The sequence below is a fragment of the Asparagus officinalis genome, chromosome 3, assembly GCF_001876935.1.
Source record: "Asparagus officinalis chromosome 3, Aspof.V1, whole genome shotgun sequence".
Taxonomy (NCBI): Eukaryota; Viridiplantae; Streptophyta; class Magnoliopsida; order Asparagales; family Asparagaceae; genus Asparagus; species Asparagus officinalis.
Window position 1 is genome coordinate 34,816,265 of NC_033796.1, and position 15,958 is coordinate 34,832,222.

Consider the following 15,958-nt stretch of genomic DNA (forward strand, 5'->3'; position numbering starts at 1 on the left):
ACCTCATTGTTTTTCCTCTCTGTCTCCTTTATGGAATTAGCTTCGGGATGTCTTAAACAAACAGAAAGTTATGATCCTCTCTAGGTTGCTACTCTTTATAATGTTTATGTATGTCCTTCAGCACTTATTACAGGACCTTCTTTTTATGGAAATCATATGAATCATCAGGGAATTATTGTTAGTTGGGAACGAGGGTTGTGCTCTTGAAACACTACTTCTTTGAGCTTGGATATTCTTATTTTTAGGAGGTGACTTTTTCAATTCCCTCGACATGTTTATTGACTCATTCTCATGGGCTGTCTACCAGCATAGCCTTATTGAGCCCAATTCTCTGTGGCCAAGCTATCAATTGTTGCTACGTAGTGGCTTATTTTTGCTGTTACCTAGTAGGCTTTAGGTTTTCTCCTTGTGATCTGTGGCAAATTTTCCATTCTCTCTCCAGACATCCAAACCCTAAGAGAAGTTATTTTGTGGATAAGCTGGGTGTTATTTTTCTCCAAACCAAAACATCATGGCTGTCAGTCCGTTGTGATTGTTGTGTCTTGAACTTTCTGCCTCCTTCCAGGTTATTTGCATCTAGGTCGGTATTGAATGACCATTTTCATCCTTTGTACGCTGCACTTCACTTCCTATTTTGTCCATGATCTCCACCTTGATTTTTTTTTCTCCTGAAGCATTCATTAGGATACCCTCACTTATCACATTTCTTGCATATTATAATGATTACCAAATTGTATTGCATCATTCAAGTTCAATATCAATAATGCACCATGTGTAGTATAGATTTAAGCTTGAAAGACCCATATTCAATCAGCATATTGCTTGTTCATGCCAATTGAGACAATCTTAATGGTATTAATTGGTCCACCCTAGTATTCTGTATATATGGTACAAATCTTCCTTGTGTATGGACTTCCTATATTGTCAGTTATGAGCATAGAGTCTTAGTTGGTATAGTTTTATACTTTTATTACTCATCCTTCCTGAGCAGCGCACTCTTTTAGTGGATACCCCACCACATATGCCTTAGTAAGAAACTTAGGATCATAAGAAACTTAGGATCATTCCATCCACCTCAACTGTTTCATTTCAGTTGAACTCATCATTTGGACCACTTGCTTCTTACTTTCCCAGCCTTTTATAAACCTTTTTGATCTTATTTTCTTGGAAAAATTTCCCCTCAACCTCATCGATATCCACTACCACATTGTTCTCTAGAAGCAATTGTCTGTTTTAACATCCTACTTCACTGTGATAAATATCATACTCCATGGTACAACCATCACTTTGATCCTAAGTAACTAAAAAGATTACTTGTAGGCATTTTTGGTTATCGCTTTGAGGAATTGCTTCTCTGTTCTTATGATTTTTCTGATGCTTTAGATCATACTAGAACTAATGCATTGATATTAAACAGCGAAAGGAAGTGTAGATTGAGGACAAGATGGAGGGAATTGTTAGGATGCCTAGATGTTTGAGATGGCACTTGTTTGGAGTGACAAGTGTACAGTTGCAGGAGCTGATACGCTTAGGACAAAACTTAAACATGGATTCAGGGAGTCAAAAGGTTATGGTTCTTACTAATTTGTTCAGAATTTGAAACCTGGCCGAACAAGGCTTCATGTAACAGACCCTGAAAATTTGTGAGATGAAAGGCTTTATTATTCTTTGTTATATCATCTTTATTGAGGTAGTGAAAAGTTTGGTTTCCTTTGATGTGAATTTGCTAATGCGGATTCAATATAGATCTATTTAGCTCTAATCATGGACCAGTGACTCCTGATGAGTCTTAGAGTTTAACCTATCCAACTGACTAAGGTCTTCACATCTAACTTGAATTTTCACACCCATTTATGTAATTAATCACTTTAAAAGGTTTGCTGAAATACATGCTTTCTAATGTCTGTTTGTTGGATCAGGTGGTTGGTCGCCTTGACAACAGTGCAATTTCTGCAACGGGTGCAAAACTAGCATTCAAGTCTAACCAAGATATCGCCGTGGAGGTAGCCACTATTCCACTTGACGAAGTCATTCCAAAGAATGAACGCGTGCTCTTAATCAAAATCGATGTCCAAGGTTGGGAATCCCATGTGCTAAGAGGCGCCAAAAAATTACTCTCAAGGAAAGCAGGTGAAGCCCCCTATCTTATATACGAGGAAGATGAACGACTATTGCAAGCTAGCAACAGCAGTACCGAGGACATCCGGAAGTTTCTTGGCACTGTCGGTTATCATCTTTGTACCAAGCATGGCACCGATGCTCACTGTACGAAGGATTCATGATCAGATGCTATTCCTAAGCTGAAGACCTTGGCAGAATTGGCACCAGGGAGGATGACAATGTATCAGAAAAAATGGTATCCACGGTCTTAGTTGTGAAATTATGATGTATCATATTATGATATGATTTGGTTCAATTCTTTCATTCACTGGCCTTAAATGGAAGTTGGTGTTTGCTTGGGATACGTTACTCCCTGGAGGTCCAAAGATTGTAGACTTAATTCTTGCTCGGTGTCTCTAAATGCTTATTTCCCACAGGTGATGAGCTCTGTCAAAAGAAAATGCAGATGAGACTGTACATTGGCGATAAATTGATTCTGCTGCAGTATATAACTGATTGCAACTTTTTCTACTGCAATGAGTGTTGTTGAGTGGTGACATTTGTCTCGAAGATTTTCGGTGGATGACTGATGCTTTTCTGCAGAAAAAAGGGGAAAAGCTCAATGTCTCAGCGGAACTTAATCCTGCGAATGACCTTAAAGGCTTTGTTTGGCTAAAGTTATTTTAAGGCATGGTTTTTGTGAATTTCTGCGAGCGGTTATGTTTCATCGCGAGTCAGTTACCCCAGCACATATTATTGGTGATTTAATATGCAACAGCACTAGCATATTTATGAATTTTCCATCATTCATGATAACTGATAACTAGCATATTTATGAATTGTCCATCATTCATGATAACTGATAACTAGGCTATACTTTTTTTCGAAGGAATCAGAAAAGATTGCACTACACGGCGTACGAATATTCTTTGGATCATCCAAAGCACCTGAGAAGGTATATTTATATTTGTAAGTAAATTGAGCTAAAATGTGAGCGCAATTATTGCCCGAATGACGAACGTGTCGAACATAAGACGAAACAAAATTCTTAAAGAGAGCCCAACATTCGCAAAAAAAAACATGAGAGATTCAGAGGATAGGCAATAACACTGTGAAGGATGAGCACGATATTGCGGCAATCTAATTCGAGCATTACCAATTGACCACACTTTTGAAACAGCTTTCAAATTCTTACACCCAAAGATTATGTGACTCTTGATGGCTCATCAATTGTAATTGTAACCCAAATGGAAGGACACCACATGAAAATTATATTTTTGTGATAATTATCCTTATCGCACAATCTGGTAGACTTTCATTGCAATTGTTTGTCAACAATTTGTATATATCATTGTCACTGGATGTTAGTTACTTGACCTAAAATTAACGCCTATAGTGTTTTATGTATTTATTTATTATTTTCCCCTCCCCAATTTCAAGCTGGAGGAGCGTCTTTCTCATGAAAGTGGGGTGGGGGGTGGGAAGAAAAAGAAATAAAAAAATTATTTCCTTTTCCATCAAAACTGATCGGTCCAGCTGAACCCGCAATCAACTGAGTCGGATAACCATGCATCACCCAACTATCCAGTTCCAGCAAATAAACCCAAAACCAAATCCAGCTCACAGCTCACTCACCCCCCTCTCTTATTCTAGAGATCATGTTAGCTAAAATGATCCAAAATCACAAACTAACTAAATCTAGCTCGACAGAGCAGGAGATGGGCTACAAAGTAAATTAGGGAAAGGTCCAGTGAGCGCGACAGAGCAACCCATACCCTTGTACCAAAAGTCCGGCCTTGGAGAAAACAGAAAGCCTCCGAATCTTTCAAAAAGCCCAGAATTTAAATTTGCAAACCCTTTTCACTCAAAGATTCGGAGCTTCACAGGTAAGTCTTGATCTAATTTTTTTTCCCCTTCTAATTTCATTCTTTGCAAAATAGATCAATTCATGGAGTTAGATGAAATGGGTTTTGTTTGGTTTCTTTGTTTGCTTGGTTTCTCGAAAAATGACGTAAATGTTGCTAGATTGATGGAGCTAGGTTTTATTGGGTTAATTTTTATAGGGAAGTTTTTTTGATAGGGTTCTTGATGGTGTTGGTTAAAGAAGGGGTTTTTTTTAGTTGTCTTGGGTCATAGAAGTTTGATATTTTATTCTCATTGTAGGTTTTCATGATAATATGGAGATTTATCTTTCGATTCGATAAATTTGTATTGTACCCATAATAATTTAGGAAAAAGTAAATGACCCCTTTTTTCGATGAGCACTGGTTGGGTTGCTTACCTGGATTTTTTTTTTTTTTTTTTGGCCCCCAAGTAGGATCAATGTAGCTCTTTATATCAAGCATTTTTGTCATCACTCTCTGTCATATTGGGCTTTGGTGCCTTTCCTCAACTAAGGAACCAAAATGTAGGTTGTTTATCTAACCTTTGTCGAGAATTTGAGAAAACTTTGAACTACTTTGCTTGTGCTACGTTATTTCTCGGCCGTGTCGTATGTACATGATTATGGAGAGCCTGGCCATAAATAGTTCTCTAACTTCTTGATATATATTCATTTTTTAAAAATCTGCTAGATTGATATCAAGGCAAAAGAAGGTAATTGCTAGTTGGCTTTAATAGTACATTGTTCAACTGATTCGACAGTGTGTAAGTTGGAACTTCGGTGTATTTGGATACTCGGATTTATCCTTGAATGCCTATTTTTGGTTGTAAATTTATCATCTTCCTGTTATTCCAGATGATTTCTTATTCTAGGAAATTTTTGGAAGGTTACACCTTTGTCGCACAAGCTAGAACTGCATGGGATATGGCCTATATAAGCTAGGCTCTTCGACAAGTCGATTGATTTTCTATGACTTATGGAGAACTTCTTTTTTTGTCCATAGTTTCATAGATGGGAATTTGGTGCCAATTTTGTACGGTTTACGATACGCTGTATAATTTTTCTCTAGAGCCTAGTGTTCCATACATGATCCCATATGATACTCAAAAGCTTAGTCAAGATGATAATGGTGGTGGTGGTGTGGTGGGAAGCAAGCACATGACCATGATACATGTTTATTGACAAATTGAATTACTCTTAATCGGTCTGTTTTCTTATTCTAATTACTAGATTGCTTGCATGGACTTGCACTTGAATAAAGTAGAAGTTAATTAAAATCTACATGTATTAAATCACTTAAGATATAGTAAGAAAATTAACGAGGCTTATCATTAATTTCTCATACTTTGACACGGTTGATATGTAATCACTCTGTATGATAAACAGAATTGTGAATATATTATTTTTAGTAATTTGCTATAGATTAGACGTAAGAGTTTTGTATTGAACGGGACTCAAAACTATTACTTCTTTAACGCAACAAATGTATACTGATCACAGATGTTTCGTATACCGTTTTCTGTTCTTTATGTCTAATATCTTTCATTGCCCCTCTTCCTTTCTTCCTTTCACAACTCTATTTCCTCTAGTCTCTTAGGATGATTTGTGGGTTCAAGAGGTAGTGAGTGAAAGAAAATTAGCCAAGGGAAGAAGTTTTTCTCCACTGTTCGGTTGCAATTGAATCTGGACAAGAAACGCAAAGCAAGAGAAAGTCAAAGAAACTATGGCCTTCGATTTTATTTGCTTTGTCATTTTTGAACCTAGTAGAAGAGAGAATGGTAAATCGCAACTAGAATGTTTGCAGACTTTCAAGCTCGCAGAATAATTGTTCAAGATTTCTGTCATCAGTCTAGAATTCTGTACTTTTCTTTCCCAGGAGTGCAGAGTAGTGAAAACATTTATCTTATATTTTCTTTTTCTTTCCCTTATTCCTGTTTTCTTTTAAATATTAACTTTTCTTGTGACCAAGTTAGCCTGGCTGTTCTTGGTTTCATATAGAGATGAATGAGAAAAGAGGGAAGAAAGTGATAATTGTTGCATATTCAACATTTTATTATGGCTGTAAGGGAAAAGTGTGTCCTTTACTTGTTGAAAAATGGGGAAATAGTTTTTCGGCCTTCAATGAGTTATTTTTGGAAAAAAGAGCAAATTCACCGTTCTTCTTGGTGTACTCTTAGGCAGTTAGCTACAACCAGACACAGATGACGAAGCTCTAACAGAAACCTGTTGAACAATATAGTTCTTCAAGATTGCACTTCCATCTTGATTTAATTTAGAAGTTCATATCTGTTACTGATTTCTATTCATATTCTTATTCCTAATTTTGTTTAGTATCTTAACAGGGTTCCTCCAAAGGATTCATCACAACCGAAACCATATTCAGCTCACGATGCTGTGACAATTTACACTGGTTTTTGTCAGCTACAACACGCAATAAAAGCTTTCTCTTGTTGCTAAACTATAAAGGTCATGACTCAAACTCCTGATATCCCTAAAGAAAATGGAGATCAGATCAAGATTGGAACTACCGGCAAAGTTGGTTCTCTAATGTCTAAGGAGTTGGAGTGCATCAAAAATTCACCTCAGGCTTCTTATTCCCCTCGAAAGAAACTTCAGGGTCCCCCAGTGTCAGTCCCTTGTGGCTATTCTCCACGGAGATCTCAGCAGAGGAAAAATCAACCCAATGATCCTAGCAGCAGCAGGAGCAGTAATTGCAGCAACACTGATAGCCAAAGCTCTGCAGATGACCAGAAGACCAAGACCAAGCCTCGTAGAAACGAGCACGGATCCCTGATGCTAGCCTCCACGGAAACTACCCTAGAGAAAAACCCAGGCAAAGAGAAACTGGAGAAGAAGAAGAAGAAAGGACACACTCACATTGTGGAAGTTGTGGATCTCAAGTGCAACAATCCCATGAGCAGCCGGCTTAAGAAGCTGGGCTTTTCTAAACTCTCTGAATCGACCATTTAATCTTCCCGGGGCAGTTTTTTGCCTTCTGTCCTCAGGTTTTTGTACCCGGTTTCTGTGATATTCACAGCTGAACAAATGCTCGGTATAAAGCTACTGCTGCTGCTAACGCCGTTGCTTACTGTTTTCTTCTTCTTCTTCTTTGGGGTTACTGGTAAACTAGAGGTTGTTTTTGGTTTGGGTTTGTGCTTGGGCTTGGATGGTCCACTGCTAGATGCCACACCATTATGATCGAACTCGAGCCTTCTCAAGTATTCAATCTCTTGGGAGACAAGGGAGGCGATGGTACCTTTAGTACCGATTTCAACCTGAGATGGCGGTGGACCTGCCATTTTTTTGATTGAGGGAGAAGATGCTGGTGGTGTTTGGTTTTATGGTGGAGGGTTTGGTTTTATGGCGGAGGGTTGAAGTAGCTTTAGGGAGTGGCTTCGGTTGTTGATGATTATTGCTTCTTTTTGTGCATGAAAGCGTGGTGGGCAGTTGGTGGTGCTTCTTTTTTTTCTTCCCCCCTTCTTTTTAGGATGATTGTTGATGGTGGTAGAAAAGAATAGGTAGGCTCATCTTTTTGTGCCTTCAGCCTTGGTGGTGTTATGGGTTATTGGTTCAACCTAGCTATTCGTGTTTGAACTCTTGTATTTTATCTTGTGATGATTCTTGAACATCTTATTTAGCAAGGTAGCCTATCAATCAAGTAGTGTGTAGATGACAATTGTGCTAATAATTAAATTATATTCTTAATTCTCATCGTAACTTGATATTGAAGCAGCTTTGCTCAAATCTCGCGGGTCATGTATTTAAAAAATTTATATGGTTGTGTGAATCTGAGTTTTGGCCCATGAAAAGGGACATGTCGTAATGTTTAACACCACAATTTAGAAGTTTTGGCCTTAGAACTGGGTTTGTTTTGGTCCGTCGTCAAGTTCGGAACTAAACAGGTTTAGATCAAAACTTGTTCGGCGGCGGAGTTTGGGGGTGGCCAAACTAATCCTAACAATTGCAATCATTATTTCTTGTTTCATTGCTTTAAGAATACTTGTGAATCCACTTATTGAAGCTTAAAGCTTATGTAAACTTGAAAGGCGGCAGCAGCTAAAGAGTTTGGTGGTTGATGGAAAGCAGAGAGTGGTTATTTTACCAGGATCATCAGCTTCCTAAACTGAACCTTGGAGATTAATCTTAAGGCATCGTCAATCATAATTGTGGAGAGAAACCGGAGTGGGTGAATGAATCTGTCCAACTTTAATTAGGACAGGTTTCGTTTTGGGTCTTTGCGGTTGTATGATATCGTTTGAAAAGGACCGGAGGGGCCTTCAGGACTTTCCCATGATATCTTCGCAAATTTTTTATCTTTTTTATTTCTTATTTTAATTATTTATTTATTTATTATTATTGTTAGGGAAAACTGCTTGTAGCAACCTCAAAGAATAGTCCCAACAAAAAGTGACATGCTTCTCCACCCTTACATTGATAAGTTTGTGCAACTACCAAGCAAGTAGTGTTTTAACCCACTAAGAAACTTTCCAAAATACCCTTCCCAGTTAAATCAGAAACTAAAATCATTTTTTTCTTCGCGTTTCTCGAGATCACATGCCACCAATATCCTCCTAGAGGGGTGTTTGTTTCAAATCCTATAATTCTAGGATATGAATTTAAAATCCATAGGTGTTTTGTTATGGTTTGGGATTTCTAAAATTTTGTTTGTTTTATTAATATTATAGGATTTGGAATACTACAATTTGTAGTATTTTGTTTGTTTCAAGCTCAAATTATAGCATTACCAAATGCCAAAATTTTGTAATATAATGAATATGTTATCTTAGTGAGGTTACCTCCCATAAAAAGATAAAATTGAGATTCGTTAAATCATCTCCAATTGAGAGGTAAGCACACACATTTATGAGAGTTGTCAAAATCCTTTCCAATTGAGAGAATTTTTTAAAACTTGAGCACTTTTTGCACTTTTTGCACTTTCAGGATTCAATATTCTAAAATATTTCTTAAAACAAACACCATATATGGAATCACAAAATAAAAAAAAAAATATTTTTTAATCTCAAAACTTGTAATCCATACCACATGCCGAATTTTTTTTTTTAAACAAAACCCCCCCTACCCTCTTCTTCTCAAGATCCCCCACAGAGATCCCAACTCTTTGAGATTTTCCCCCTTTCTTGTTCTTTCTAAACTCGAAATTACCCAACCCCTAACCCTAATATCTTAAGACCATAATCCCTCTTCTTCTCAAAGATCAACTGGATCAAATCCTCAATTCTAAACCCATTATAGAACATCGGTTTTTGGATAAAATCTACCCTAATCCGTGGCGAAATCAAGCTCGCCATCTGAATCAGCAACGGGGAAGGATGACTTGTGAGTATCAACTTACTATTTTTTTTTTAAGTGTATACGTTTCCTCCCCTGTTCTTTTGACTTCAGAGCCTGCACGTGTTATTTGTGGTGGGCGAAGTTGCAGCGGTTTGTTCAGTACAGAACAATTTAACTGGGCGACACAGGGTACAAAACTTCAATTTTTTTTTGGTTAATTTGCTTTTGTCGTTGTGTGTTGAGTGCGTTTAGGGGTATAATCAAGCAGAATCATTTATTTTGCATGGTGCTCTTTACTTCAACGAGGACAAGTTCTTCCAATCTCAATTTTAATCTTCTTTGGGTCTCATAATTAATGATGCACAAGCAATTTCCCCCTTTTTTTTAATTGTTTTAGAGAAGAGCTTGATTTGTTCGCATATGCAAGTACTTTGCAGTAAATTGAGTAAAGCTTAAATCTTGATTGGATTGCATTACTGCACGGCATATAGAATGTTATTTTTTTTTGTAAATAAATTGCAAGTTGTTATCGATTTAAGATTTAGTGTTTATTTGTAATTTTCTTACCGACTGCAAGCTGCAATTGCATATCCAGTAGTTATTTATTTGCAATATTCTCTGCAATTAAATTATTATCTAAGATGAAAATCTCTAACTGTTCTTAATTATTATTTAAGATTTAGTAATTATTTTTAAGTATGTTCCTACGTTTCTTTGTGTTCTTGACTCTTAATTATGCATGTTATTTTTGTGTTTTGCAGCAAGGGTGATTGTGATGTATCTAGAGATAGAAGAATATGCGTGAACGTACGAGGGTATTATGAATTTATGGAAAAAAAACATATGAGGCCTAAACATAGGAATGCTTATGGATCTTCTAATTCAAAAACTTTATCAGAGTTGGAGCAATTGTATCGAACCGAGCAACAATTCTACTACTCATTCATCACTTTGATTTGGCTAATGGAAAATTCCTTTTCAAGGATAGTCAAACAGGGGGAAAAAACAAGCATATACATTTCATGTGAAATAGGTGCAAAAGCAAACTAGATTCAAGGATGAAAGGGAGAAACCCGAACCTAATCGCGACACAACTAATAGGATTTGGAGTACCTACTTCAACAAGTAGCAATAGAATGATTACAAAAGTGGTTGAGAATATCTTGAACATTTATTTGATAAACTAGTTGGGTCAAAGAAAAAATCTGATATGCATGATTTGGTGATGCTCCAAATACTTTGCCAACTTACAATGATAACGACTCCAACTGCAAGAATGAACATACCAGGACATATATTCAAGTATTTGACTAGTATAGATATAATAGATAATTTTTCATTGGAAACTATAATATACAATGAAATGTGGGATTCACTAAGTAACATATGATATTTACTAGTCTATTATTTTTTTGTGACGCATGTTCCTTAACTGTGATGCGTAGTCATTATCGGTGACATTTGCTCAATTTCATTGACTTTCATACATTGGTTGTGGTAGATACTCATGTTTTGTGATGATTTATCATTTTCTGTGAGCCTTATAACTTTACTGTGATGCCTAGACATTATCTGTGATTTTTTTGTATTTCCTGTGACTGTTACACATTAAATGTGATATATAACCATTTTCTGTAACATCTTGTTTATTTGTTGTGACAGTTATGTGTTAACTGTGATACTTAATCGTGTTTATAACTTCTGTTAATTATATATGACCATTAGTTTACCTCGTTTCTTTTTAGATATAATTGTGACATACACACATATTTATACATTAAAGCGATTCTAGAAGAAAAGGAGGTGATGGATATTGAAACTTGTCAAAAAGAGCCTGAAATTTTAAAGGCAAGACTTGTTGTTCAACTTTAATGTGAAGGCCGAAAATTGAAGAATCAACAATTATAATTAGATACAGATGATTCAGAATATCTTTTGTATTTTGGAGGCAATGATGTATCAATGATTTGAGTGAAAGTATTAGACAACTCGTGTCACATGACTCTATGTTGGGTATGACTAATTCTCTTGTAATTTTTGATATTTGTGTTAACAATGATGAAATATGTATTTGTGTTAACTTCATTTTAACTTGAAATGTTAGCAATTATCTTATGGTGACAATGATGAAATGTGTATTTATAATAACTTCATGAACATGTCTTCAGTCGAATATAGAATCTGAAACTATAAAGCTTATAGGTGTCATAGTTAATACCAATAAGTCAGAAGAACATCTAATATGTAATATTTAATATATTAATGTCACAATAAAATGACAAAAGTAACATATAATAGACAACAATCCCAAAAGAGTTTGAATTCTGTCAGGAAAACTTTAGTCTTGGATAGATTCAATGCACGTGGCTCGGTTATGTCCTTCGGCGAGACACCTTGAGCATTTAACTGGACATCTATTCTCAGATCGGTTGTTGATATGTCTATTCTTGTTTCTTCCACGTCTCTTTGTGGTCTTTAGGGAAGTATGTCCACTGTTTCATCAGTGACCTCTGGCTTATTATAATTTGGAATAGGAAAGAGAATTGGTTCGTAAAGTTCTCTTAAAAGCTTCAGTCATCATGAACAGATCGCAATAGTGGTACACATCTCTATGCATAAAGTTAATAGCACCACATGCATGTTTACATGGTATTCATAACACATCTCATGCACGACATATGCATGTTTTATATTCCAAATCAACTTCTACTGATTTTTGAAATGATACCTCAAAGATTTTAGCTGTTTAAGAATGCTTCCCTTCTTACAATTTTCTTGCAGAATTTTTTTTATTTTAGGACATAGATAGCTATTCTATTTTGTTGTCATCTCACGTTGAGTATTCATCCTTTCCATAATCTGCATATGAATGTGATCCATTATATTGCAAATAGGAAGTGTTCGCACCACACAAATTTAAATGTTGAAAGATTCAACAACATTGGAACTAATATGACCATATCTGCAACAAATAATTATCATAAGTATCAAACAAAACTTAATGATCACAAATAACAGCTAACTATCACAAAACACGTGTAGGCTTCACAAGTAATCATAATGTATCATGGTTAATAGCAAAGAGTCGCATATAAAAGATAAAGAACACATATAACAGCTAACAGTCACATATAACAAGTACAAGTCACATACAACATCTGAATATCATAAATAACTGCTAGAAATCACAAATAACATGTACCAATCACTAGTAACTGCTAAAGTTCACATATTATAGCTGGTCATCACATATAAAAGTTACGTGTCACATAAAAATGCTATATCACAAAGAAGAGCAAGCATCACAAGTAAAGTTTAATTATCATAGTTAAATAGATAATATCACAATTTTGACATACCTTTTATTAGGAAATATAGAATTTGCCCAATTATTTGGACCATAACTGAGAGCTATTTGGTAAGTTCTATGATCAATCATCCTAATCTCATATAACATAGCTTTAAATTCTTTTTTTTTTGTATAATTGTATGCAAAAAACTCTAATAATTTTAAAATCTGTTGAGTAGTACTTGAGGCAAAACTCATTTCTCTGAACTTCAGTTTGTAATTCTCAACTAGATGAAGTACGCTTCTTGAATGGTAAGCATCTGGAAATATATTTTTCAAAGATCGTTTTATTCCTTTGTCTACGTCTGACAAAATGACTAGAAGATTGGGTGGATTATATAGTTATGTTCGATGGTACAAAATATATTGTAACCCTTGAATAAACCAACTCCAATTTGCTTTATTTTCTTGGTCACAAACACAAAATGCGAGAGGAAATGTGCCTTGATTACTATCATAAGCAATCACACCTACTAAGATCCCTTTGTGACATTTTTTGAGAAAGGTCTCACTTAGAAAGAGTAATGGCCTATATCCCTTGAGAAATCACTTTCTGCATGCACTATAGGAAATAAATAATTGCTTAAATCACCTTTCTTCTTGTTCAATGATGACAACACTGCTTATATTTTGTTTCCATCACCTTCATTTGGTACCTTTAAATGATGATTAAAAGGGCAACTAACTCGTTAAATGATGAATAAAGTGAAGAATAAAATGATTACAGGTCACATGTAAGTTCCAAAGGTCACATAAACAAACAATTAATTTGTTGATGGACTAACCAAGGTAGTAAACTGTATGAATGCCTTGCACAACCAAATATTTGGTCTTTTGCTATCTCCTTAGCATGCCAAATTTTAGAATAATTAACTTTAAAACCATATTAAGAGTGCAATTCCTTTCTAATGTCAGTTGGGGTGATGTGTGGATGACTCTTCATAATTGATTGTAGCATACTAACAATCCATCTTCTCGATGTTGTAGAGTGTCTAGCTGTGTTGTAATGTTGTCCACAAGCATGTTGAGAAATAATTTTTTTATAGCAAAGATCGACACATGGCTCAATAGTGAAGCGTGAAGCACCCACAAGCAATTTGTTTTCTAACTTGAACATGCAACCAGAACAAGTGCGTTTTGGCTCATTATTGACATATTTAAAAGAGAACTTCTTAGCTAGAGAGTAGATATATAAGAGTCATTCAAACTTCTTTTGTGCTTTTAAATTGGTGCCCTTTGTGCCACCATATCGGGTTCCTGTCGAGTCACTTATTATGTCATCTATCATCCACACATGCTCTCCTTGAGGATTGTCATTTGGGATCCTCTCTGATTCTTGAATATGCTTCGATGACTGTGAGTTTAGAGTAGGAAGACTGCAAGTTGAATATAACAAATGATATATATAAGTCACGTATAAAAAATAAAAGCAACTATCAATTTGTATAGGTGACAAATAAAATTAATTCTATAGGTCACATGTAATAAGTAAATATAACAACTTTCATTATAATGTGTATATATAACCTGCAATTAATCTTTTGAATACTTACTTAAACATTATTTCTGTCCCTATAGCATGTGTGGATCCTTCATCTCTTTTAGTAATTGTCATGATTATCATATTTAACCCCATTCTACGATGATAATCTATCATGTTGGGAATATATTGATCTTTTAAAAGCTCAAAGGAGACATTAGGAAACTTCTCGAGAGAATAACTTATCAACAAGCTTTCATACGGTAATTTTAAATTCTCTGCAGAATTGACTTTAATGAGGGTTGCATTGGTGTTTAATGAAATCACACATATTAAAGATTCATCCATTTTTTTTGTTGAAGGAGTTAAGAGGAAAAAGTAAAGAACATTTTGGTTGTTAAAGATCTTACGAGTAAAATCTAAAGAGGGAAGAAGATATGGAAAAAAACATATAAATGACAAGTACAAAATGTTACCCTCATTATTTGGAGGAAACTAATTATGTTTCCCTCCAATTTTATTTCCATCCAAAAATGCCCTCCCATTGCCATTAATGCAAGATCTTCTCTTGATTTTTTTTTCCCCTTCTAGCCCCATTAATGATCACTTCTTATTGGACTGCCAAAAAATGAATAAGACAAAAATAATAATAATCCACAGAGGAGTAAATTGGTCATTTATCTTACGGCATAAGTACTTTATACATTTTTGCACTATGGTGTTTTGGCATTTATACTTTGGTCTAATTGCTTAAATGGGTTTGACTTTTTTTTGGAAAGCTTAACATTTTACAATTTGTTTCTCACAAGCAATTTTCCCTTATTGTTATTATTTTACATTTTATTTTATTTTAGCTTGAATACGAAAAGAATTAGGAGGCCAAGTATTGGTTTTAGCTAAAGAACTGAAGAGAAATAAAGTGAGTGCGCCTAAAATGGGGAGCTTATGTTTGTTGGTTATTTGATCATATATTAACAGTTAACAAATACCTGCGGAAGAAGTTCACAAATAATTTATGAGAAACAAGTTGCATCTGTTACTCTTAATCGTTTAAGAATAATTTATTAAAAATGTATTAAAAGTAAGGAATTTATTTTTTATTTTTTGTCTTTGGATTGTTAAGTTTTTTTGACTATTCATATCAAGATAATCGCCTAAAGTGAAATGAAAATTACACTGAATAATAGTTAAATAAATGATAAATCGACCACAATCGAAATTGAGAAAGGGTTTTATTTTGTGACTGAGAAAGCAATCGCACGAGTCTTCTTAAAAGTGGAGAAGCAAATTGTTGTAGTACATGTAAATAGTTAAATACGAGGTGCATGTGGCGTCCGAAATTGAGGTTGCCGCATACCCAACCTCCAGCACATCTGAACCCTGCCCGCCTTGGTCAAATATTTGGCCTGGCCCACGGTAGGCTGAGCCTGATCCGGCCTGTGACAAAGATGTAGGTCTGACGCTCGCCTGATCGGGCCCATGTAATTTTAGTAGCAAAATTGACAATTCTAATTTTTAAGTGTTTGGGTTGTAATTTTAGTAGTAGTAGAGATTTTTTTTAAACTACATTCAGCATTTTAATGAATATTTATAGTTATTTTGATTTACTACAAACGCTCAAATTATGGTAAATCTTTTGTCCTTTGAGATAATTTCATCGCCAAGTATAGATTTATAGGGTTTAGACTTTTCAGAAAGATAAAATATAGATTTCCCTCTTTAAATTATACATCTAGCAAAAAAAATGAAAAAAAAAAAAGAATGCGGCCAACCCGTGACCTGATCCACTGAGCCAAGTGGGACCTGGTTAGCCTATGCGGGCCATGGGTCGGGATGGATCTAGCCCCAAATCCGG

At 35.3% G+C, this 15,958-nt stretch overlaps 2 protein-coding genes and 2 long non-coding RNA genes across 4 annotated transcripts in view; 3 read left to right on the top strand and 1 right to left on the bottom strand.

The window, feature by feature from the left end:
* The window catches only part of LOC109833741, an 8,625-nt gene extending 5,997 nt beyond the window's left edge, over positions 1-2,628 (top strand). Inside the window, exon 2 of the mRNA XM_020401532.1 lies at positions 1,920-2,628. Coding sequence (XP_020257121.1) covers positions 1,920-2,282 — 363 coding nt within the window. The 3' untranslated portion in view covers positions 2,283-2,628. The remainder of the gene's footprint in view (positions 1-1,919) is intronic.
* LOC109833743 lies at positions 3,808-7,127 on the top strand. The gene is made up of 2 exons (XM_020401533.1): positions 3,808-3,986; positions 6,325-7,127. Exon 2 carries the CDS (start codon positions 6,452-6,454, stop codon positions 6,950-6,952), a length of 501 nt encoding a protein of 166 aa, XP_020257122.1. The 5' UTR covers positions 3,808-3,986; positions 6,325-6,451; the 3' UTR covers positions 6,953-7,127.
* Positions 6,245-6,720, bottom strand: LOC109833744. The gene is made up of 2 exons (XR_002245339.1): positions 6,564-6,720; positions 6,245-6,473 (listed from the first exon to the last, which is right to left on the bottom strand). It is a non-coding gene; the product is annotated as an uncharacterized LOC109833744 (long non-coding RNA).
* Positions 9,062-11,287, top strand: LOC109833745. The gene is made up of 2 exons (XR_002245340.1): positions 9,062-9,463; positions 10,036-11,287. It is a non-coding gene; the product is annotated as an uncharacterized LOC109833745 (long non-coding RNA).

Bases quoted from the DNA above. Each gene is read 5' to 3' on its own strand.
- LOC109833743 (XM_020401533.1), top strand. From the start codon at position 6,452: ATGACTCAAACTCCTGATATCCCTAAAGAAAATGGAGATCAGATCAAG.